Raw genomic sequence first — 23,112 nt, 5'->3', positions numbered from 1 at the left:
TGCCTTCCCCTATTGGTCACACAAGGTCAGGAGCAGTGGTGGGAAGTAAGTAAACACTTACTCAAGAGCAGTTTTGAAGGACTTGTACTTTGAGTATTTCCATGCTACTTTATATTTGTATTCCACTGCATTTACTGTAGATCTAACTTAAAATATAACACAATCATCAGTCAGTATATCAATAATCACACTGCATAATAGAATACTGTTACTTTTATATTAATGTATTACTTTAATTTGCAACAAAATTAAGTAAAAGATCTGAGTACTTTTACAGGCAACAAAGGCTTCCAAGAACTGGGATCAACACCGCAGCGAGGAAGGCTGTGCTGAAGAGACGCCTTCAGTATTAACGTCACTAACTGTAATCAACTGGACAAGCATACAAGGGCTCAAACCTGTCCTCCAGGTTTTCAAATGGAAACCAAAATCTGGACACCAGTGCACTTCATTAAAACGGCTGGTGTATTCTCATTGCTGTCTAATAAAACAAAAACAGGCTAATACTACATCTTAATAAAATGGTCTAAAACGAGATCAAGACTCTCCATCAGGAAATGATAGTTATTCTCGGTTATCTGGTATTCCTGGCTGTAAATACAAATAAATACCTGAATATGCCAGATAAGGGTATATAGTTTTATTTGCTGAGTGAACAATCAACTCGACATCTCCAAACAATAGGGTTCAGTACTTTGATCTCCTTTTACCAGTGAGTACTGAAACATATTTAGGATTTTTTTACTCTGCTTACATCCTGTATTGTGCTCCCCTCAGACTACTGCTGATGTTGTTTGTTGTGTCCTCTGGCTTCTGTGGCCATTGTTGTGTTTTTATGCCCGTAAGCAGTTGGTGGAGAGCTCTGTCTGTGTAAGGTGTTTATGCTGGAGGGAAATGTGATCCATCACTGGCCAGGGCTGTTACCCAGGTGCCGGAGCACAGCCTTGCACAGTCATCTCATCTCTCCATTCGCCTTTTTATGACAAGCAACTCAGGGATGGGTCTTAAAATTACCTTCACTGAAAAATAGACCCCTACCTTTACACACCTAGTGAAAAAAAAAAAAAACTTCAACATAAAATTTATTTTAATTAGAAGGAAAATATCCACTGCCAGTTCTAGATGTGCCTGCAGTTGTAATTTTATCAATCTAAATTTGTCTCTAAACAAGCCGAGCACCTTGAAATTAAGGTGACGGTGCATATCACTCCAGATCTCTGTTGGAATAATTAAGCAGTTGTGCATACAAGTTACCAAATTAATATCCACACCTCCCGTCTTCATTAGATGATCCACAGCAGCTTTCCTCAGATCACAATCAGCTAATCTTCATATAATTAAGAGGTAACATGCAGCAAGGTTCACTGATGGGTTTTAATTACACACACTCTCAGTCTTTACACGGGGACAACAGGAGAAGAGAGAAATTCTAATAATCTGTGTAATATCTGTATCCATTTACCTCAGGTCTTCTGGGAGCACCCAACACACTGTACCAGCTATACAGTACTTTGACAGGTTAGGCAAAGTAAAAACGCCTGCAGTGCAAGATTTAGAGCAAAAGACAACACACGGCCCATCTTTAGTCATGACAAATCAATAAGCAGCAATCAGTTTTAAGTCAGTCCTTCAGCTAAAACCTGAATTATTTCAACAAGCATTACAGCACATTAAAGTGGGGACTGAAACACAGCACTTCAAGGTAGAAAGAGTGAAACAGTCTTTCGAGAAGCGGTATCAAAAGGAAAGAGGAGACAGAGGTCATAATGTGGGTAGCCTGTGAAACCAAACAATCAGGCAGAATAAAAGCAAATATGTTGAGTTTAAAACAATACATAAAAGGGGTGGCTGTGGCACAGGAGATAGATCCATCGTCCCCTAACCCGAAGGTCAGTGCCTTGATTCCCATTCTCCCCAGTCCACATGTCAAAGTGTCCTTGGGAAAGACACTGAACCCAATTGCTCCCAATGGCCAGAGCAGCGCCTTGCGGGGACAGTGCCGCCATCAGTGTATGCATGAGTTGGCGCCGCAAATGGCTGCCTGGGTTCTGTACCGGAGACAAACTCCGTGTGTGTGTGTGTGTGTATATAACAAACCCGGCAAATAAAAATGATTATCATTATCAAAATTCTTGTACCAGTGAGGCTCCATTTGGAAATGTATTTGCCAATTATGTTTAATCATCATCAATCATGAGTTATTAGAATTTAATACTGGAAACCATCTTTGCCACTTACACCTCTCTGCAGGTTTTCTTGATTATTTTTTTAACTGACTTGTCTTTGCATGTAAAATCAAAAATATGCATTCACCTATAATATTGAATACTGCACTATTTGAAATGGGCCCTCATGTACTGATGTTACTATTATCTATATACAATTACAGTTGACCAGTAGCTGCTTTGTTAAATGTGCAAATTTTCATCATTATAACTAAGAAATGTTAAACTGACCACGATTAGACAAACTGTCCAAAAACAGGATTTTTTTTTGTCATTTCTTTACATTCCTGTTTAACAGTGTTACATATTGGTTTAGCTCAACAAATACTACATTTCAATAACACACAGCCTATCTACACATTTTTATGCGAGAATACAAACCCAGGTCTGTGAGGAAATACTGCAGTCATAAAATAACAGCAAATGCTTTAAAAAAAAGTGCTCAATTAATAAAAACATTCTGGATGAACTACTAATGCAGTCATTACTTCCTACTGTTGAACTTTACAGTATTCTGCTTTTTAAAGGAACAGTTAAACATTTAGCAAAAAATGTTTACATATTTATGCATTCACACTGAAATCACTATCTGAAGTATGTCTGAAGAGAAACAGTAGTGTTTGGCATGCTAGTTTCAATGTTCTTCACAGCTACAGGTCAAGAGGTTGAAAACTATGATGCACTAATCATTGTAATGTGATATTTCAGGCAATTTAGAATAAGTAAAGTGTTTCCACGTGAGGTGGCTCGTGTTGGACCTAGAACTTGGAGGAGTAAAAAGACAGACCAGTATACATGTCAGCCCTACGCCTGACCCACTCTGCCATCCTCTGGACAGAGCGTTTCTCTCGATTGAGGATGCGAGCAGCCTTCTCAAGCTTCTCCTCATTCCTCTCCAGATAACGGACGCCCTCAGCCTGCAGCAAGTTGAGCTTCTCATACCGGTTCTCGTCCAAGGGAATATCTTCGCTCATGTAGGGGTTGAAGCGGAAATAAGTGTTGGGAGGGAGGAAGGCGTCAAGCATGGCATGGACCTCTGGAGGAAGGAAGAAAGGTGACAGTTTTATACATAAAGATCACAATCATAAACACATAATCAATGCCCTAATAGTCCCAACATGTACAAACATTCAAATTTTGTGTTAAGAGTGAAAAGGGCATGGAAAATCAAAATGTGTCTGTCAGCACTACATTTGCACAGAGTGAGCGCTTGGAGCTGAGTGTGTGAAATAATACACAGTGAAAATGCCTGGCTTGCCTGTCATGGCTGTTTTCACCTGCTATGTCTTAAGAGGTTTAAAATAGGCAACATGCATGCAAACAAGCAGTAACAATAACAAGGTAAATATGCCAGAAGGATTCAAAACAGTGAATTTTCTGTCAGTGTTTCCACAGTAGTTTGGCAGTTCATATGCCAAACAAACCAAATAATCACACCTCCAGAACTGCTGTATTTCAGGGGGTGGCCCTGTGCAGTGCTATGTGGAGAGCGTATGGAGCTAAATGAATGTAACTGTGCTACGGCTATGCTAGCTGTACATTTTAAGTTAATAACTTCCAAAACAGCCTGTAGAGGACAAAGGGGAATCTGGGCTGTCTGTAAAGATGGATTTAGAGAAATCAAAATAACTTTAGATAAATGTCTTTTTGTTTTACAATACACTCAATTTATTAAAAAAATGGATAAAAATGGCCATAATATCAGCTCTTTAATATGTGTGGACAACAGATAACTGAATTTCCAATGTGTTTGAATCTATGCCAGAAGTCTTTGCTGTGGTTCACAATACGTCCACTTGCACATCAGACAGACAGCAATGGGATCTAACCACAGGCCAGCATTTATTCAGAAAGTTACAGGATGTGTAGGCAAATAGGTTTCATGTCCAGCATTTTAGCACCATAAACATACAAGCAAAAGCTTGTTCAACAGTTACTTAATAAACTGTTCATATAGTCACTGTTACTGGCAAGTTGTGTTGCATGCATGATTAAATAGCACTGTGGTCCTTGACTTGATGCTGTCTGCTCAGCTGTGTACAGACGAGTGCAGTGTGTTTCACTTGCAACGTTCCAGTACAACACCATAAGACATAAATGTGCAAACTTTAATGGTGCATTCACACATATACATAATAAGTAGCTGGCAGTATCTGGCCCCTTATGAATCCGTAGCTCTGGGCTTGTATTGTGTTGAACACCTAATTTACATTCTTTTCTCCAAATGCAAAGTTGTCTCCTGACATATCTGCCTCTGCCAGGCACACCAACAATGTTGGCGATTTCCACATTGTTCCTGTTGTTTATGTCCCAGTAACTTGTTAAATTTGTGGAGAATTGTGAAGTCGGGGACGGTGACATTCAGATTTTCAAAAGTTCCCTTGCAAAACTGAAGCAGTTATTACTTTCCTTGCCTGTAGGTGGAGATGAATACGTTTACATCTGCACTTCTAAACCGCCGCTGCTGTGATATAACCAAACAGCTCCCCTGGTGGAGAACCTATTTTGTGGTCTGCTAAACACGGCAAACTGAGTTTGTGTGCGAACTACAAGCTAGTTTCATATGAAGCTTTGTTTACATGTAAAACCCCATTAGATCTGCCTTATTTGTGCAAAATAACAAACTAGCTCTAATGATATAACCAAGGCAAACTATGGGGACTATGAACATGGGGACAAAAAGAGGAAAAAAAAATAAATCAGTGATAAACACTCTTGTTTATCTGCCGTTTGTAAATAACAGACCCCACTGGAAAACTGGAGAAAACCTAATCCTAAATACAGGACGAACAAGTGCAGAGAGGCATGTAGGTCACATGCTGCACCACAGCAGCAGCGACAGCGAGGAGACCAAATCAAATTTATGCACAGCAGAGGTGCCCGTGTTCAGGGGTGATAAGAAGATGGAAGAGGTAACCGCTACCGATGGCCACAATGGGACGTATCCGGAACAAAGTCAGCCTCCAGTGCAGTATTTTCTACACTGATGGCATCAAAACCTTTTTAAAGGAAATAATGCACAAACAGTTAGAAAAATTAATCCATATGCAGTCTGATTAGAATGTGTGTTAATTTAATCTTCAGATGCAGACAAAAATAACATTTAAACTACATCAGCATCACTAGCAATACCAATGGATCACATTAGGTCAATCCCAGCTATTTTATATTCCCTGGATACTTGATACCTGAATACTTTATACTGTCTTGTTTTAGGTATTTTTGGGTAGTTTTTCAGAGATCCTCATGGCTGAAATACAGCATTTCCCCCATTGTGGGATTAATATATTCTTGTCCTTGATCTCTCTCGAATACTATAGATCTTGTCTTGTTCTTAGGTATTTTTGATGTGTTCTCAGGGATTAATTGTGGGAGGGTCATTCTTGATCGTCTCTCAAATACTATATTCTGTCTGGTCTTAGGTACTTTGGAATTTGTTTCTCAAGATATGTGTGTGGTAGTTGTTCTTATGGTGTTTTGTTGTTGTTCTCAATCGCTTCTGGAACACAGGAATGTCCCCATTGTGGGATCAATAAAGTCCTACCTACCTACCATTCCCTCCTGCCACCCATATACTGTCTGGCTTATGGCCTGTTGGTGGGTTTCAATGTCTGACCAGTGTTCCTGTTTGATGATGCAGCTTGTCTGCATTTGGCATATCATGATTGTTGGACTGTTTCCCTAGACATATTACGTAGTGCTTTGGTAGTTTTTGATCACTTTGAACAAAAATAATGACTTTTTTTTCCACAGTGCCAGTGGTATTGTGCTGCTTTGAAAGCTCACATATAGAATCCCAACTATAACAATTATAGTTAATCAACCGTATAAGACTTTTTTGCACTACTCTTTATGACAATGGATTATAAATGATTGAATTGATATTCTAGAGTTTTAGCGTTACACCATAAATTTGGGGACAAACTATAAAAAGACTGCTCAGAACTGGAGCAGAAAAAAATAGATATCCTTTCTTTTATTACCTAGTATGAGTCAAGCTCCAAAATCTGATGGATCCTACACTTCCCATAATGCAACAACAGCATTTTTTGTTAAAACACGGACAACTTTCAAACTGAACAATATTTGATAAGGCAGACTTTCTAATATGAATTAGTAGTCTTCAAACACAGACCAAGATCCACTGATGACATATTCAGGGTAATTTTCACAGAAAGCTTTAAAAAGACACATTATGTATTATCATAAGGTGGACAACAAACAACTGACAGAGGTATAATGAGGTTGAATACAAATTGGAAATGTACAGGCTGAAAACCCTGTTTAAACTCTATATTGCATAATGCACATTTAAGATTCTGCAGTGCCAGTCACTTACCCTCAGTGTCTGTGGCACTGCTGATGACATTGGTTAGTTTGGCTTTGAGACTTGTGTAGGTGGTGCTATTCTTGCCAGGGGATGCAAAGCGTCCCGTACCGAGTGAGACCACACACTCTAAAGGCGTGTTAGGCCACAAGCACTTGCACTCATGGATAGCAAGAGCTGTGGGGTTGTTAATCAGCAGACCTCCATCCTGTGCACAAAACAGAACAAGTGCCATGTTAGCGACTCCATGTTTGGACTGTGAATGGTGTTTTATGCCAAAACCAGATTCAGTGAAAACAGTTAATTGGCATTTGAAACCTAAAAACCCTTCATGGATTTTAATAGTCAATAGAAAAATTTTTGAAGAACATCTGATGAAACAAAAACAAAAAGAATGAATCAATGCACAGTGCTAGAGCCCCTTGTAAGTCTACAAAGCACTGAGGTAAACTGGTGGGGTTTTTCTCCCTTTCCTCATACTCTCAGTCAGATGGGCTTTGATATTGAACAGCTGCCCAGGAGGGCCTCTGCTTTGGATCCATAGTACACCCAAGGCAATGGGGGGAGTAACTGGAGAGGCTGTGGGGACTGTTGAATAGGCATGAGGGGCCGCAGGGCTGTGAGTTGGCAGCAGGATCAAACACACCGGGGCTAGTCCTCGTTAAAGAGGCCAGGCTGGAGGGGTGGGAGCCACAGGGCCCCCAAGTGTCTAGGGACACTCAAGGGGTAAGCATGCTTGTTTATAAGACTATTTGTATGTGCATGTCTGATCGAAGGTTCATGCCTGCTTAAAGTCAGTGAATATAATAATGTAGGTACGTGTTTCTGACAGCATATGTCACATGGATTCACACAAACAGAGGCTTGAGGAGGAGAAGCCATTTTTCAGGGCACTCCAGCAGCATCTGCTAACCATCAGGGGAGCTGTACTAAAAAACTGCATGAATCCAAAGAACAGGAAAGTAAAATTGCAAAGGGAATTTGCTATTGAAATTAGACTGGGGGCACTGAATCAAGTAATAGCTCCATTGATAGCAGGTGCTTTGTGGGCGTCTTGTGAGTTTTAATGTAGTAGTTCAAAACTATGAATTGATTATGAAATTACAGAAAAACAATAGGGCAAGGCACTAAATAAAAATAATTCACTAATAAATAACAATCAACCAAAACCATGAGTCAACACCCATACTTGTTAAGATTGGTGTAGTCACAGAAGTGATTTGAGCTAAATGCTACAACCAGCATGCTAACATGCTTATGTTTAGCAGGTATGTTTACCATCTTCGCCATCTTACACGGTTTACCTCATCAGAAAAAAAAAGAAAAGAAAAAAAGTACAGCTGTGTGATGAAAATGTCATTTGCTGCAATGATTGCTGAAATATTTGGTAAAAACCCCACCAAAAAAAAAAAAAAAAAAAGTAATTGGCTACCATTTTATTTTGATAATTGATTATATTTGACATTTAATAGACAAATGACTGATCAAACTGAGAAAACTGACAGATGAATCAATAATACTGTAACAATGACTGCTAGTTACAGCCTTGTATTGGACATTACATTTTTGACATGACAATAGCACTACTAGATTAAAAGATACAGGATCACAAAAGGAATAACGAATCATCCTGAGGGAGACATGACTATCTCAAATTATGTGCCAAATCATTAAGCATATCTTGAGATATTAAACCTCAAAAAGGAAAACTTTGACCTGCTGTTGGTGCTAGAGAAAGCATCATTTAAGTTATTAAAATTCTTTCCCCTGGAAAAATGAAGACCTGCTTAAAATTTCCAATAGTTGTCAAGCTATTGCTGTTTGGACCAAAGTAGTTAGGTGTTAGGACTGCTGTTCATGCTACTAGAACGGACAGATATGAAGAAAGAAATGTGAAAAGTTACCAATGTCTCCGCTGAGTCACACTAATCTGTTATGACAATGTACTATTTGATTAATTTAAAATCTTGAGTTATTGAGAAAATTGAGCACCCATCTCACTGGCTGAGAAGGAAGTCACACAAAGGGGGTGCACATGAAGCATGGAGGAAATGCTGAGGTAACCGCTTGTCCAAAGCACCTCATAATGCACCAGTAGGGTGTCTGACAGACCAAGAATTAATTTCAGAAAAGGGAGAAATTGCCTGGATTGGAGCTGCTCCTAATGGAGACTTAGAGCGACTTGCACTGCAGTAAAACAAACTCTGCTGGAAATGAAGCACCCAAGTAGTTTTCTTATCATTCACAGCACTGTGAGAGGCTCTACTTTCTGAACTCAGCAGCAATTACGGTAACAGTCTGGGTCCAGGTGTGGGTTGTTTGTGCTGATAGCTGAGGGCAAGTTTCTCAGACACAGTGGCCAAGAGATGTAACATTAGAAGCCAAATGCACAATGCTCCTGTAAGCTGCGAGTTGAATGCTGTAACTTGTCTCCATTTCAGTGCACCTGCTTAAGCAATTGAGAGAACGTCTGGTTTTTGGCAGTGAAGAATTCTTGTGGTGCCACAGTAAGACTAGTAGGCTTTCTTTGTGTTTGGTGCTCAGAAATCTTCATAGAATAAGTTTAGAGGATAATTAGCATCGGTCGTCTTCTTCCACAAAACCAAACGAACCTCCTTGACAGAGAAAGTACCATGGCTCAGCATACAGTTTGGCAGAGCCTGGGCTCTTTAAAACCACTTTTCCGAGAGGTATCCATTGTTGGACCACTGCCACATTCTCACACAGGGGCTTCTTGAGGCCAGGGCATATGGGGTGAGGAGTTAAGTTAGAAACAATGATCTACTTAGGGCAAACTGCAAATTGGCTTTACTCACAAAATGGCCAAACTTAAGCCACCTGTCACACATGCAGCATGACGCAAGGCTAAGGTCACTTTCATTTGTAAGGATTCAGAGTTGTAGCACTGCCCATATTTACAATCAATCTCACTGAGAATAGAGTTCATTGTGCCAACAGATAAGTGTCCTCAGAGGGTATACCCCTGTCGGCCATGTCCATCTGACAGAAGTTTAATTCCAGGGACTGAGAAAAAACTAAATTTTGAAATACCAAACTTGAATCCTGGCATCCTGCCTGAAAGGCTTAATGGTTTTCTTTGATAGCTTTCTTTGATCCTGGTAAAGCCTGTTTGTTGATACTCCAGAGGATCAGCGCTCGCCTGGCCTTGCCTTTGCCCTTCAGGGTCTAATGGTTAATTCAAATATCAGCTCCTCCTTTTCCTATATGAGAACAAAGCAAGTTTTCATCTAATTAGGGCTCCTTCACTTATTGGCATGAGTTTGTTTTAATAAAGAAATTGCTCTTCCAGTATAATCTCAAATAATATGAGCTGCGATACATATACAAAATTAACACATGCACAAATTATAGGCTCTTTGCACTGGAGTTCAAAATGTCTCCACTGTCATTAACTTCTGGGAGCTTATCTTCATTGTGCCAGTTTAAGCTGTCTTAGAGGGGGAGTGATGATTTGAATAGGAAAGAGGTGCTATCATCAGGATCAGGAAAAGTCATTTCACGCCCCAATGTATGTCAGCTCTCATTAGCTGGGACAGTAAACTTTATCTTCTTCATTCAGCCGGCACGCATGTATTTCACTCACGCTCTAACCTGTGGGTAAACCTCAGTGCTGACTGGTGCAAGGGCCATCATGAGCAGCCACAACACAGAAATGAAAGTTAGCCTTCTTAAATCTAAATAAGGTGAACCTTTGACATATAGTTCTTGGAGCGTTCACATGACAGCCCCCAGTGAGCAGCTGTAGTTATTATGTCTTCTTTCACAAGGCTGGATTGAGGGGCATTAAGAACTGTCAGGATTTATTATCAAGTCCTGCCAGAGGCTCCCTTCTCTCAAATGAGGAGAAGCATTATAAAAGGCAGGAACATGAGATTACACCTGTCACAATAACCAGTGTTTTTCCAGAGATGGTTGCTTAATTGAGCAGTAGATAATTAGGTTGCTATAAAATAACCTCTCATGTCTTCACAATACTTTGCATTAATCTTCCAAATCAATTCATGTTGTTTGTTCATAAAAGAAAATAAAAAAAACAAAGAAAAAAACCCACAACAACAGCCTCACATTTACATAAATTCCACTGTTGTCATTCTCATCATCACTGATGAATGACAACGGTTTAGTGTGGTGAGTGTCACTCTGGTAAGGCAGACAGGTCAAGTCAGAGGTCTTCATGCCATATTATGCAATTATGTCGACCAGCTCTCCTCATTGCCTTTTTACTTTATAGGCCCCAAAGGGCACATTGAGGTTCAAGTCATCTTCCCAGGCTGTCAATAGAGGAGGGACCCATCTGTGTGGGTGCCAACTTTGCCCCGGGCAAGCAAAGCAATTGAGATATACTGTGCACAATTACCTTTTCCCACAGATTTGGTGAATACATGACCACACATGTACACCCAGTATTGAAACAATGAATCATCTCTGCTGGCTGAAGCAATTCAGCTCAAACAGTGACAATTCATACAGTGATATTAATGGTTACAGAACTCCCTCATTCCTTGTATATACTTGGTCTACATTCCTTTGATACAGTATTTGACATCATGACAGAGAAAAGATAGTGGAATGCTTTCACACAACAGTCAGTGAACATAATCAGTGGAATTGAGCTAATCCCCAAACAAGTATGCCAATGTAATCAAGTCTTTGTGCATGTGTGAAAATGTGTGTACAAAAGAACAAAGCGAGTAGCCAAGTGGGGTGGGGGTTGGGGGGTGGGGTCAAAGTGACAGAATGCTTATGTGCACGTTTATACTCAAGGGACCAGGATCCTCAGTCTGTTTAGGAACAGTAAGCTTTCTGCAGAAGGGCTGAGCTCCATCCTCCAACAGCCTCTGGGCCAAGCTCTCAGGGATTAACACAGGAGGAGAGACATGGGATGAGAAAGTGGCTAAAAGCTCAGATTTATCCTGTCTGTTGCCTCCCTGAATCCAACACTTCTTTCTTCTCTGCTGTGGTGATGAGTATGTAATTTATGACCAATAACTTCATGTCCAGTGGCCTTTAGCGGAGAAGGAAAAAAAAAAAAAAAAAAACATAGGAAAGGATCCAAAAGGCACTTAATTATGTGAAACCCTGTCTCTTTCTTTAAGCCAAAGCTGCCACATTTAACGACTTCTGAGCCTCGTTTATGACTCTATCCTTCATTAGTGACAAAAAGTGTGGGACTGCCAATGTGACCTACTCCGTTTCTGGCTGTGCAAAGCCTTTCTGGTAAGTGCGTTGCCTATTTGGAACCCTCAAGAGCTCACACTGGAGGTGGTGTCCCACTGATCCCATGCCTCCCATCAGATGCTGGCAGCCGTGGGCACAAAACATGCTTCCATTCCTCCCCATCGCCTTAGGATATGCAATGGCAACTAGGGCATCGCCATTCCACACATGCCCTGGCATCCATTGTAAAAGATCTAAAGTCTTCAAATTCTGTATTTTTTTTTTAATTGTTGAGATAACTTTAATGGCTCCTCCCCCCCTTCATCACCTCTATTTTATTTTTTGTGCTCTTTTTCCCTTGCTCCACTTACTAAAAGCATCCTCACCAATGGTAGCAAGTGTGAGGATCTGATAATAACTGGACTGCTCTGCCTCAAAGGTCTTGCTCCAAGTTACAACTTCCCCAATGTCTGGCTCTAAAGTTCTGGTTACATCAGATTTCTGTTCCAGGCTTCAGAATCTCAGAAATATTAACGAACAAGCACAACCTTCTTAAAATGCTGCTTGAGAATTCCGGCATTCGTTCAGCACATGGTGTGGCAACTGTCTTAAGTTTGCAGTACAAAAGGGTTATTGTCTGGAGCTTCAATTAAGTGGAAAACTCTGTGGGCGTTTGTGGAAAAGAGCAAGATGGCTCTCTCTATAGGGAATCCTGACATCACACAAACAACATGTTATGCTCGCAATGAGTTTCAAGTAGTCAATAAATAAAGCCATCAGGCTGGGTGGTATTCTGAATCTGGCCAGAGTGAAAGCGGGTTACATTAAGAAAAACTCATAAAAGTTGTTCTTTGACTTTATCCTAGATAATATGATCCAATCATATCTAAAAACTAATTTAAAACAAATTTCTAAAGTGTTTAACAAAAAGTGTTTAGTTTTAGCAGATTATCTTGGCTTTTTCCCAGCTAAAACAAGTAAAATCTCTGATTTTGATATCAGCATCTCTTTGTGAAATAAATTTCTCACACCCTAGATCACTAATAAAGAAAATTGATGCTTTGTAAAAATAAAAAAAAAAGGTTCTTGCTATTAAGTTAGTTACTCTATTTTTCATTTGGAACTTTCTTTGGACAGAAATGAAAACGAAAACAAAATACTTGTGACTGATTTCATGTCATATGTGTTAAATATATTAAACTACCTATGGTGTCACTGTGTGAGGTTTCCAGCTGGCAGCTAACAAACGGTGTTTGGAATAGCAGCTCCATAATTAGATTGTCTGTCTTTTCCTTCTAACAGGGCAGATGTAGCAGTCAAGCTGTTGTGTGTGTGTGTGTGTGTGTGTGTGTGTGTGTGAGTGAGTGAGCGAGAGAGAGAGATGCAAGAGGCACTGCATCAGGCTAATTTATGCATCTCAGAATAGGGTGAGACCTGTGAGATATCAGGCTGAGGAAAACCTCCCACCACAGGTGGATTTTCATCAACCAGTCTCTTTCATTCTCTCCTCCTGCACTTCCCCATTCACCTATACAGCCAACATAGCTTCCAATTAAAAGTGTGGCGGCATCTTTGATTCAAACACATACCTGTGTGTTTGAATTGTGTGCGTGTGTGTGAGATGCTGAATCTGTTAAGTTTGTTTGTACACCACCAACTGTGTTTTGAATGTTAATTCAACTGAGATCTAGATGTAGCAGGTCAAATACAGGCTATATCAGCTGAATACTCAAAAGGAACATACTGATGTGTTGTGTATGCATCTATGTTATCCTCTGTGCAAGACCAGACTATGCCTTTTAATCATGTGGTTTATTATTGCTTCTCTTCCCTCTGACTAAGCTCTTACTTACAAAATAAAAGCAAACACAGCAGTCCTATGTATTGATCAGTAAAACAGCAGAGTGGACTGCCAGTTTTTTATGTTATGTTACTGATGGCTAATGCATACCTGTCTTGATGGAGATGGATTTAAGTGCGTCTCACTGTGAGTCTAGCCCTCATTCTCCTGTCAAAATATAACTGACTGGAAATAAACCCAGACAGGACCTAAATGGAGTTTCTCCCTCTTGCTTGCTGTGCAGAGCATTTTTCTCATTAGGCTTCTCAAAATCCTTCAAATTCTCTACTGTAAACACTGACTATAGGGCATTTAAATCCAACACACCAACAATAAGCCCTGTATTACTGCAGCAGAGAACGGCAGCAAATAAATGTGTAAATATGTTGCATAAATGTGAAGCAGTGAGTGAAAGAGAATGAGTAAAAACAGACATTAAATATCAGGTATAACTCCAGTGACCAAGCAAAGACTGTTTTTTTTAAACAATGCACACTGCACAAATCAAAATTCTGTTCAATATTCATAAGAAAAAAGACATCCCCCATCTTTTGCATATGAAAAACATTCAATCAGCTTAGTAAGAAGAGGAAAACAGGGTCCTGACAGAAATTTACCAGACTACAACTATTTTTTCACTTGTGGATTTCACACATTTAGCTTGGGAAAAAAATGAAACTTGCTGAAACATCAAAAAGTTAAAAAGTTATAAACCAAAACAGTTAAATTTGTGGCACTGAAGGTTTTTTGTTTGAACTGTGTGCTTGTGTTGTTTGGATGCAACTTCTTCAAATGATATTAACTACTGTGCCAATGGAAAAAAAAAACTGACCCATCAGTTGTGAGGGCTTCCAAAGACAGGCTATAAAGCAACATTCAATATTTATTATGTTCTTTTCTTTTTGTCTGAAATGATGATGATCTAGGAATGCAAGATAAAATCAGCAGCTGAAAGTTTAACATCTAAATCCACACACTATACAGTAGGTCATTTACCTTTTCTGTAACAAAATACTGACAGGAAATTTTTCAGAGAAGAAATCTATTATTTAATCAATTCATCAGGACCAGTGCTACCTCTGCCCTGTTACTGCTGTGAATGGGACTGACCTGGTGAAGATCATTCCCCAGGGTAAACTCTTGGAAATACCCGGGGGCTGCTGACGTGGCTCGGATGGCCTGCCAGAGCTGGTGCTGGCAGCCCCCGAGGTAGTGTGAATGCACCCCAGGGAGTAGGTTGTAATTTCTGAACACATAGGACTTCAGAGGAGTGCCCCGGTTCACGATGGTACTCACTGCTGCCACCTAAAGGTAAAGGACATGACATATGACTTGACTTGTTTTTCAGAAGCAGGATTTTAAAAACAAACTGCAGCTAATGCAAGGTTACACTTAGACAACCTGAACTGAGGTAACAACCAGTAGGCTCTGCCTGCCATACCTCAGTAAAAACCAAGTCTGTATCAAATTTGACATCAAATGCTTCTAGGCCAACACTCTGGCAGATCATTTTCATAACATCTCTGCTGTTTGACCCTTAGAGGACTCTGCTGCCATAAGAAATCTTTAGCCACACTGTGGAGAGTATATTTTCCTATTTGTCTTGCAAAAAAATGCAGGATTGAGACAGAAAAAGGAATTTTTTTTGTATTATCTCTGTACACAAGGTGAGGCAGTGGCTTACTGATAAGGGCCAGAACAGAACTACAGGGATGAATGAGTCAAAGCATTTTCTGAAGCAGACCTTGGGGCATTCGGTGTTTCTTGAAGTTTCCACCAGGAGGTGAGAGCCCATTTTCTCTCTGTGCAGGGGAAGACACGACAATGTCATTTTCTGATTTTGTGACAGTATTATGATGTGTTAAAGAAATCCCTCTACAAACTTCACAAAATCTTTTGACATCAGTTAATGGAACTTTGTCTTTTTTGCTAATCATAAATTTTATCATACCACTTTTTTTTGCCCACAGTACAATTTATGTGAACATTATATAACTAATGATGTTTTCAGAGCATGCAGTGGTGATTGTCCACCCCCACCATTTAGTAGGGTCATCCACCATGGTCACATCTGATTATATTGTTATCAAAATTACTGTTGCATGGCAATGGTGTACAGACTTAAATAAATCTCTTTCAAATGTGTTATCAGCAAATCTTTATATTAATTTAATGAACAGAAAGCAGGCAAGACTGTCTGTTTATGACTGTCTGGAAAGAAAGAAAGAAAGAAAGAAAGAAAGAAAGATGTTTCACTGCATCACTATCATGGCATTTTAACATTACTCATTGATCCTCATTACTCATAAAACCCAGATGCTCAACAATAACTTGCTTGAGGATGTTCTCCCAGGCTTCACTGTCATAAAAAGCATGGCTCCAGCTCATCTTCACAGTGCCAACAATGATGTTTTGTTTGAAAACATCTGAACCCAATTTCCGATAAAGATCGTCACATTCATTCAGTGGAACTTGGAACACCCCTAGCATGAACCCGAGGACAGCACCTGAAAAAAAAGACAAGACGCACACACGTTTAAAGAGGATAAGTGTGTGAGAGGTACTGGTAGACCATCATACAAGCAGGAAGTATAAGAGCCTCAGTTACTCCTTTGGGAATGTAACAAGTTAATCTTGGAAGCAAATGAGTGAACTGGCATGGAGCTGATGCAATCAATTAAGAGTAACATTATCCTTATATAATCCATTCCTAAGCATTGCATGAGATTACCATGACTATTACATTGTAGACAAATACTTCTCAGCTACTTTCTCTTCGAGGACCCCTACCAGGATTCACAAGACATGACAGAGTTTGGAAGGCAGACTTGAGGGGCACCTGAATAATATGGGTGTGTCCAGTGTGACATTCTCTAAATCTGAAAACAAAGCACCTCTTAAGAGTGAAAAACTGATGGGAAGCAGGGACAAACAGGAACCTTTAGCAGTGATTAAAGTCCAACGTGCCCTGCAAATAAAATGCAGCCTTTTAATCTGCTGTAAAATGAAAACAGCAAACTGGAAGATAGAGAAGACCGTGTGAGGGCAGCCCACATCACCCTCTTGTGGAAATCTGTATACAGGGGAAAAAAAATATCAATCTACCTACCGACTATTCCTGGAACCAAATGTAGTAAAATCAATATTAATGGTGTAATTTTATGGATCACCTAAGCATTTTAACAACTCTTTCACTCTGGCCTAAAATGTTTATCAGCAAGGGTGACAGGGGGGTATTGATTAATGATATTGAGGTCGAAACAAGAGCAGAGCAACAAATGGGTCAGCACGTGAGCAGCGCAGCCAGTCTACTCTGATAATCCATACACATACAGAAGTAGGGCAGGAGGACAACGTACCTGTGCTGACACCACAAATGTAATCAAACAGTTTATAAATGGGTTTGCCGGTTAGGGCCTCCAGTTTGTGTAAAGTCTGAAGTGCAAGAAGTCCCCTGGAAGTACAAAGCCAGACATACACATAGACAATGAGTCAAAAATTAATAAGATGACAACCACAGAATAGAGTGACAGCTAACTGATTTCAAAGTTGAACAACAAATACAAACATTAAATAAAGCTGTATTCATTAAACTATAAGTGTTTCTCAAGATTACATTTAGGCTGAAACTATTTATAGAAGCGCTGCCATGTTATTTAGTTCCACTCTGAAAAAATCTGATATCAGTGACTCATATCTTACTTAAGAGAAAACAAAAATGAAGACTGAACTTGTACCTTAATCCTCCTCCATCTATGGCAAGGATTCGTATGCCCCGGCCTTTAACAGGTTTATGGTAGCCCACCAGAGTGAGGGCTTCTCTAACTGCTGCCCTCAGGCCTGGGTCACTGGCCTGCTTCAGACGCAGTAGACATGGGATAACCTTCTCCTGAGGAACATACCAATATACCATATTAGTCAGAAGTCTGTCAGTTTATCATGATGTGTTCAGGCCAGAGCTGGTCTGGGATATTCACTTATGGAAGTGGAATAGAAAGTAATATGAGTAGGGTCTCAGAAAAAAAGAATTCAGGGATACTTTACTTAGCCATCTGACACTGTTGTTCCATAAATTCACAGCACATAAAATGAGAATTAATTTACTACCAACAGACAGAATAATATGACTGATATAAGACCAAAGCTCAGGTCAGACTGTCCCCACAATAGTCTCCTTTATTTCTGTTGCCATTTGCAAAGCTATCAAATGTATTCTTACATTCATATGTGGAGTATAACACTGATTTTTCATAGACTATTAACCCTCCACAGAAAGTATCCTTTATTGAAAATAGATTTATAATGAATGAACCCCTGACCTATTCACAAATAAGACTGAGAAACAAATGCTGCAATATGCAATGTACATAGTTGCCTAGCTAGGACATTAAAAACAGAGCAGAATGTACCTACTGCTAACAAAATGACATTTTGCCTTGCATGGGAAAATTCCTCAACACAAGTACAGGGCCATAATCTACATTATATAGCTACAGCTGCTTAACAATTCATGTTAGATTTACAAATCTAATGCATGCATAAAAAACATGCTGTAAACACTGCCCTGACACTGTGAGCTAGTGCCAAACATAACAGTTGATGCTTCTGACATGCTAAGCAGCATCAGACATAATGCTTACAAAGCCTCAGGATTCTAGTATTCTGGGGGGGGAAAGCAAGTATGTTCAAATTTCTCACCTTGACTGCAATACCACGAGTCTCAGGAAATTGAAGGAGATGGTAGCTGAGGTCCTCCACCCTGCTGATGTAGACCCTTACATCTGTTGCCCTGTGGAGAGCCTGGACCAGAGCTCGGGTCCGATTGTCTATACTCACCCTGGCAATAATCTAGGAGACAAATACCAACAATGTCTAACCCAATTAAGTCTTACTTTTAAGTGCTAGCTGAGATCCAAGCAAAAGCTTGACATGTTAAATGGTTAATTAAAGGAAATTGCTCTCATTTTCATGCAATATACATGGTAACAATCAAATGTCATTATTGGTTCAACATTTTTCTATGACTACTAAGCATGGGATAGGAAAAACATTCAAATCACTACTGGCACAAATATTTAAAGTACTGTATGTAATACAATGCTTAACTTTGTCACCTTATTGTTATTGTAATCAGCACATTTAATTTAAAATCTAAAAGTGAACTGGGTTATAAGCGCGATAACAGTGGTCTGAAAACTCAGGCAACATGAGTTAGAATGTAAACTCCAGTACAACAAATTCATGACAAAGTTGCCACTAAATAACTTAACATTGCAAAATATTATTGACAGGCTTAAACCTTTTAAGTGCCTTCAATGACTTTTTATGGCCCTTGGACTAAAATGTAACAGCAGAACAGGACTATAACCCACCTGTTCATCACATGAATCTACTGCACATCAGCAGTCAAAGGACATAAATCATGCAGGGTTTCTGCTATTTGCTAAGCCACATATTGTTTGTTTCAATTTCAAATTACTCAGTCCAGCCTTGCCATAAACAAAATGCCATGGGTGTTTATATCACCACAACATACATACAGGAAAAGCCTGCTTTGGCCTATATAAAGCCCTTCTGTGGCCCTCGAATCCACAAGTGGCTTATTTTTGAAAAGTGATTTCCAGAACTCAGCCAGAACATCAGTACACAATAGTATCATTGCATGTATTAGAGTAGTGGCAGCTCTGGCCAACATGTGGATAGCAGGTACCCTGCTAAGATATTCCAGACACTAAGAACTATGTGATGTGGGAATCATGTTTTAGTCAAACATGGACACAGACACACAGCACAGCACAGCACAGAAAAATGTTTACATAAAGCAGTATGAAATTATTCCAAGAGTAATGGGAAATAATAATAAGATACTGTACGAATAGCCAGCACCACCCTCTAGCAAGATAATTGTTAAAAGTTGCCATACAGACCTTTAAGTGATTACTAAAATAAGTGATTTAAATATATAATTTTCCTATTATGATATAAGGCCAATTTTACGAATGAAACATTGCTTTTTGTAAACATACCTTTTCTCTTTGGAGCAGAAGTGTCTTGGCTTTCTCCTCTGCAGCCTTCTGCTCTTTACCAACTGTGGCCTCAACCTGTTTCAGTGATGCATCTTCAGGTTTCTTCTGCTCCACAGCAGTACTTTTGGACTCTGCTGTCCTAAACTTTGGAACAAGGGGAGCAATGTAGCTTCCCACAAAGGCTTGCACAGTTGGACCTGAGTAGGACAGGTAGTGTCCTAAACCCTTCTTAGAGGAAGGTGGGTTAACTGGAGCAGTAGAATCTGTTTTCCCAGTAACTGACATGTGGTTACTGGTTTGTTGACCCTGAGAGGAAGCAGAGGAACTGTCAACAATGTCAACTTTCTTTTCCTGAGTCTTTGCAATGCTTTCAAAGTATGAGTTGATGTGATGGGCCAAGCAGTTGTATGTTTCATCCAAGCTGACAGAAAAGCTGCTGGGATGAAAAAGTTCTATGGTTTGTATGGATGTTGTGCTCTTGTTCTTGGTATCATTCAGTGAAGGTTTCAGCTCCTCTTGCTTCCTGGCACCACTGGCTTTGACAACAGGAACAACATGCCCCAGTCTTTTCTCCTTAAGTTCATGCACAGTCGGGACTGTAGCAGTGACAGTCATTTGAGAATGAGTAAAGGTAGTGGCACTTGCATCACATGTAGCAGCAGAAGTAGGCAAAGAAGGACTAGCAGAAGATGAGTGAATTGCAGGGTTGGGTGTTGTTGATGTAAAAGGAGGCGTAATCATGTCTGCACTCTCTTGAGCTTTTGGCTTTGCCTCAGTAACAGCATTAGCACCTTTCCCTCCCTTTAAAGCATTAGGTTTGAGTCTGGCGATTTTGGAGAGAAGTTCCGTTTGTGTCACACTCACAGCTTTAGAAAGCGTGTCCAGTGTGTTCCTGACCCGCGACATGTGGTGGCTCAGACGAGCAGACCAACGTGAGGCTGAAGTGTTCAAATAAATGGTGGTGGTGTGGAGTCCATGCCTAATTGGCCATCCTTTATGGCCCCTGATCCTGAGATGGTGGATGTCTTTCCAGCTGCGATAGCCAACCTTGTAGTAAAGAGGTTGTAGTACCCTACGGTGACAGGTACCAGATAAGGGTAGTGAAGTTGCTGACTTGCCAGCATGGGTTTGCCACAAAAGAAATACTGTGCTTAGTTTCACCCAAATATTTTCTGTCCCTCTATGACTCATTCTTTCAGGTCACACAAGTTTATTCCCTCCAAGAAATGCTAGATGTGCTCGTCCTTCTCATTAACCTAGTGATGAACAACAACAACAACAAAAGATGCTTAAATAAAATAAAGAAAGAAAAAATAAAAAGATGAAAGTAATAACACTGTTTCTAAAACCTAAATCTTGTATCTGGGTGTTGCTCAGTTTTCTTCATAAGTAAAACCGCTTCGGTAAATGTTCCAAACTGAGAGGAAAACAAAATAGCTAAAGTGCTACACTAGCACAGCTAGCTAACTCGCTAGTATTCATATAAGCTACACAAAGATAATACACAATACCAATCTTTTTAATGTCGTTTTCACGGAAACCAAACAAACATTTAATCCCCTCAGTAAGTCAGCATTCGCCGTTAATGTTAACACAAAAGCTTACCGTACAGAATAAAATAGTACTATCCGACCTTCATGATGACTATTGATATTAAAGTAACAACGTTGGTCAATGGTCATGTGATCTCATATGTGCCCTGCAATTGGATTTTTTCTTCTTCTTCTTACTCTTTTTACTCTTCATCGTATGGTGTTTGTTGGCGGTATTGGATTCTTTTAGTCACATTGTGTGTTGAACTGCACATATATTTTTGCTAATGCTTATATTTAAAAAAGATATGATAAAAAAAATTAAACTAACACTCTCCAGCCAGTTTTTTTCTCGTAAGTGACACCAGCAGCTTAATTATTTGGTAATATGGGTTCCAATCGGCTTCACTGTCACCCGAAGCCAATAGATAGATGTTAAATTACCTTCGCCTGCGCCCAAGTGCCCGGTAAAAAATAAAAAGTGTTCAGGGTTTTTTTTATTTTTTATTTTTTTACTTACACTACCAGTCAAAAGTTTGACAATTTCCTATTCAATTCAGGTGGAAACTGGTAGTGTATGTAGTTAACTTTAAAACTTAATTTGAAAGTGTTTAGCGTTAATTCAAGTTCATTTTACCATATTAATAAAAATAAGGTAAAATGAACGCAGAACCGTATCAAATAATTTTTATTATTAGTAGTAGTAGTAATCATTATCATCATCCCAAGCCGTATTCCACCTTACCAGTTGGTGGCGCTAATATACGAATTTGTTGTTTGCTAACTGCTATAACGCTTAGAAGAAGAAGGCGGCGGCCGTGCACTAATAAAAACGATGCTATTGCTAACGTTAGTAACTGTGACTTGATAATAAGTTGCAAATTAATTCAGCTCTGATATGTTTAGCGTTAACTAAACACGCAGTAGGCAGTGTATGCGCGAAACTCAACCAGCACTCCTGATCCCCGTAAAGGTAGGTAATGTGAACCTAAAACAACGGAAAATATGTGTATTATAGCTTGTGAAAACCACCGGCTAGCTAACGGTAGGGTTGATGTCAGTGATGATGACATAGCAGTGAAATAACCTTAGTGTAATTTTAACTTATTAGCTGACGTTTAACTATAGCCCTAATTTAACGCTACATGAGATCTAACGTTTTTCGAGGACTAGAGTTTCTGTTACAAAAATTATTATTTAGAGCAAAAATTGCTGTGACGTTCAGCGTTAATGTTATTGAATCAATTCAGTCACAACTAACATAGGCTAACGTTACTGCAATAGTTGGCCACAATCTCTGAACTTGAAGTTGTATTTTCCAAAACAGTGCGGTTACCATTGTGTTTTGATCAATGTAACAGAGTTTTCACAAATCTGAAACTAACTTCACTTGTTAAGCCTGTCCAGGTTTGATAAGTATAAACTAAATGGAGGGTCATTCAATGCGACCTAGGCTTTTGTTGTCTGTGTCACAGTGAAATCTCCAGTTTTTTTAGATCACAGAAAAAGGTTTCACAAATCTTAAAGTTGGTTTCAAGCAGCAATAAGGCATTAACTGTGATATCCAATACCCTTTCACAACAGTAAATGGTGCAAACAGCAAAGAATTGGTCACCTAACATTGTAACTTAGGTTTCTCCTTAACTGCTGTATCAACTAAGGTGCTATGTTTTTCTTGAATGCAGGGGACATCAGAGACATGGCAACTGCACCATCTGTTGTAATGTTTGCAGTGTGTGTCCTTACGGTAACAGAGCTGATACTTGCCAAGAGGGATTACTACGATATACTAGGAGTGCCTAAAGATGCCACTGAACAACAGATAAAAAAAGCTTTTCACAAGCTTGCAATGAAATATCACCCTGATAAAAACAAGAGCCCAGATGCTGAAGTGAGATTCAGAGAAATTGCAGAAGGTATGGTTAATTCTGTGTGTGTGTGTGTGTGTGTGTGTGTGTGTGTGTGTGTGTGTGTGTGTTTATTT

At 39.6% G+C, this 23,112-nt stretch overlaps 2 protein-coding genes across 3 annotated transcripts in view; one reads left to right on the top strand and one right to left on the bottom strand.

Moving 5' to 3' along the window:
• Nucleotides 1–625: 625 nt before the first annotated feature.
• Nucleotides 626–21,313, bottom strand: LOC109974276 (calcium-independent phospholipase A2-gamma). Of its 2 annotated transcripts, none has more exons than XM_020624414.1 (10): nt 21,202–21,313; nt 19,597–20,668; nt 18,269–18,418; nt 17,308–17,459; nt 16,930–17,024; nt 15,906–16,077; nt 15,315–15,372; nt 14,681–14,875; nt 6,565–6,760; nt 626–3,261 (listed from the first exon to the last, which is right to left on the bottom strand). In XM_020624414.1, the coding sequence occupies exons 1-10, from the start codon at nt 21,276–21,278 to the stop codon at nt 2,984–2,986; spliced, it is 2,445 nt and encodes an 814-aa protein (XP_020480070.1). In that variant the 5' UTR covers nt 21,279–21,313; the 3' UTR covers nt 626–2,983. The 2 variants fall into 2 exon arrangements, with proteins under 2 accessions (XP_020480070.1, XP_020480061.1); XM_020624405.1 differs by having other exon boundaries at nt 19,597–20,852; nt 21,202–21,286.
• A 603-nt stretch (nt 21,314–21,916) lies between these two features.
• The window catches only part of dnajb9a (DnaJ heat shock protein family (Hsp40) member B9a), a 2,823-nt gene continuing 1,627 nt past the window's right edge, over nt 21,917–23,112 (top strand). Inside the window, exons 1-2 of the mRNA XM_020623952.1 lie at nt 21,917–22,101; nt 22,814–23,044. Of these exons, the coding sequence (XP_020479608.1) occupies nt 22,828–23,044 (217 nt within the window). The 5' untranslated portion in view covers nt 21,917–22,101; nt 22,814–22,827. The remainder of the gene's footprint in view (nt 22,102–22,813; nt 23,045–23,112) is intronic.

The sequence above is a fragment of the Monopterus albus genome, unplaced genomic scaffold (genome assembly GCF_001952655.1).
Source record: "Monopterus albus unplaced genomic scaffold, M_albus_1.0 scaffold7.1, whole genome shotgun sequence".
NCBI classification, from domain to species: Eukaryota; Metazoa; Chordata; class Actinopteri; order Synbranchiformes; family Synbranchidae; genus Monopterus; species Monopterus albus.
Note: the sequence above shows the minus strand (reverse complement) of the source record. Positions and strands in the feature narration are given on the sequence as shown.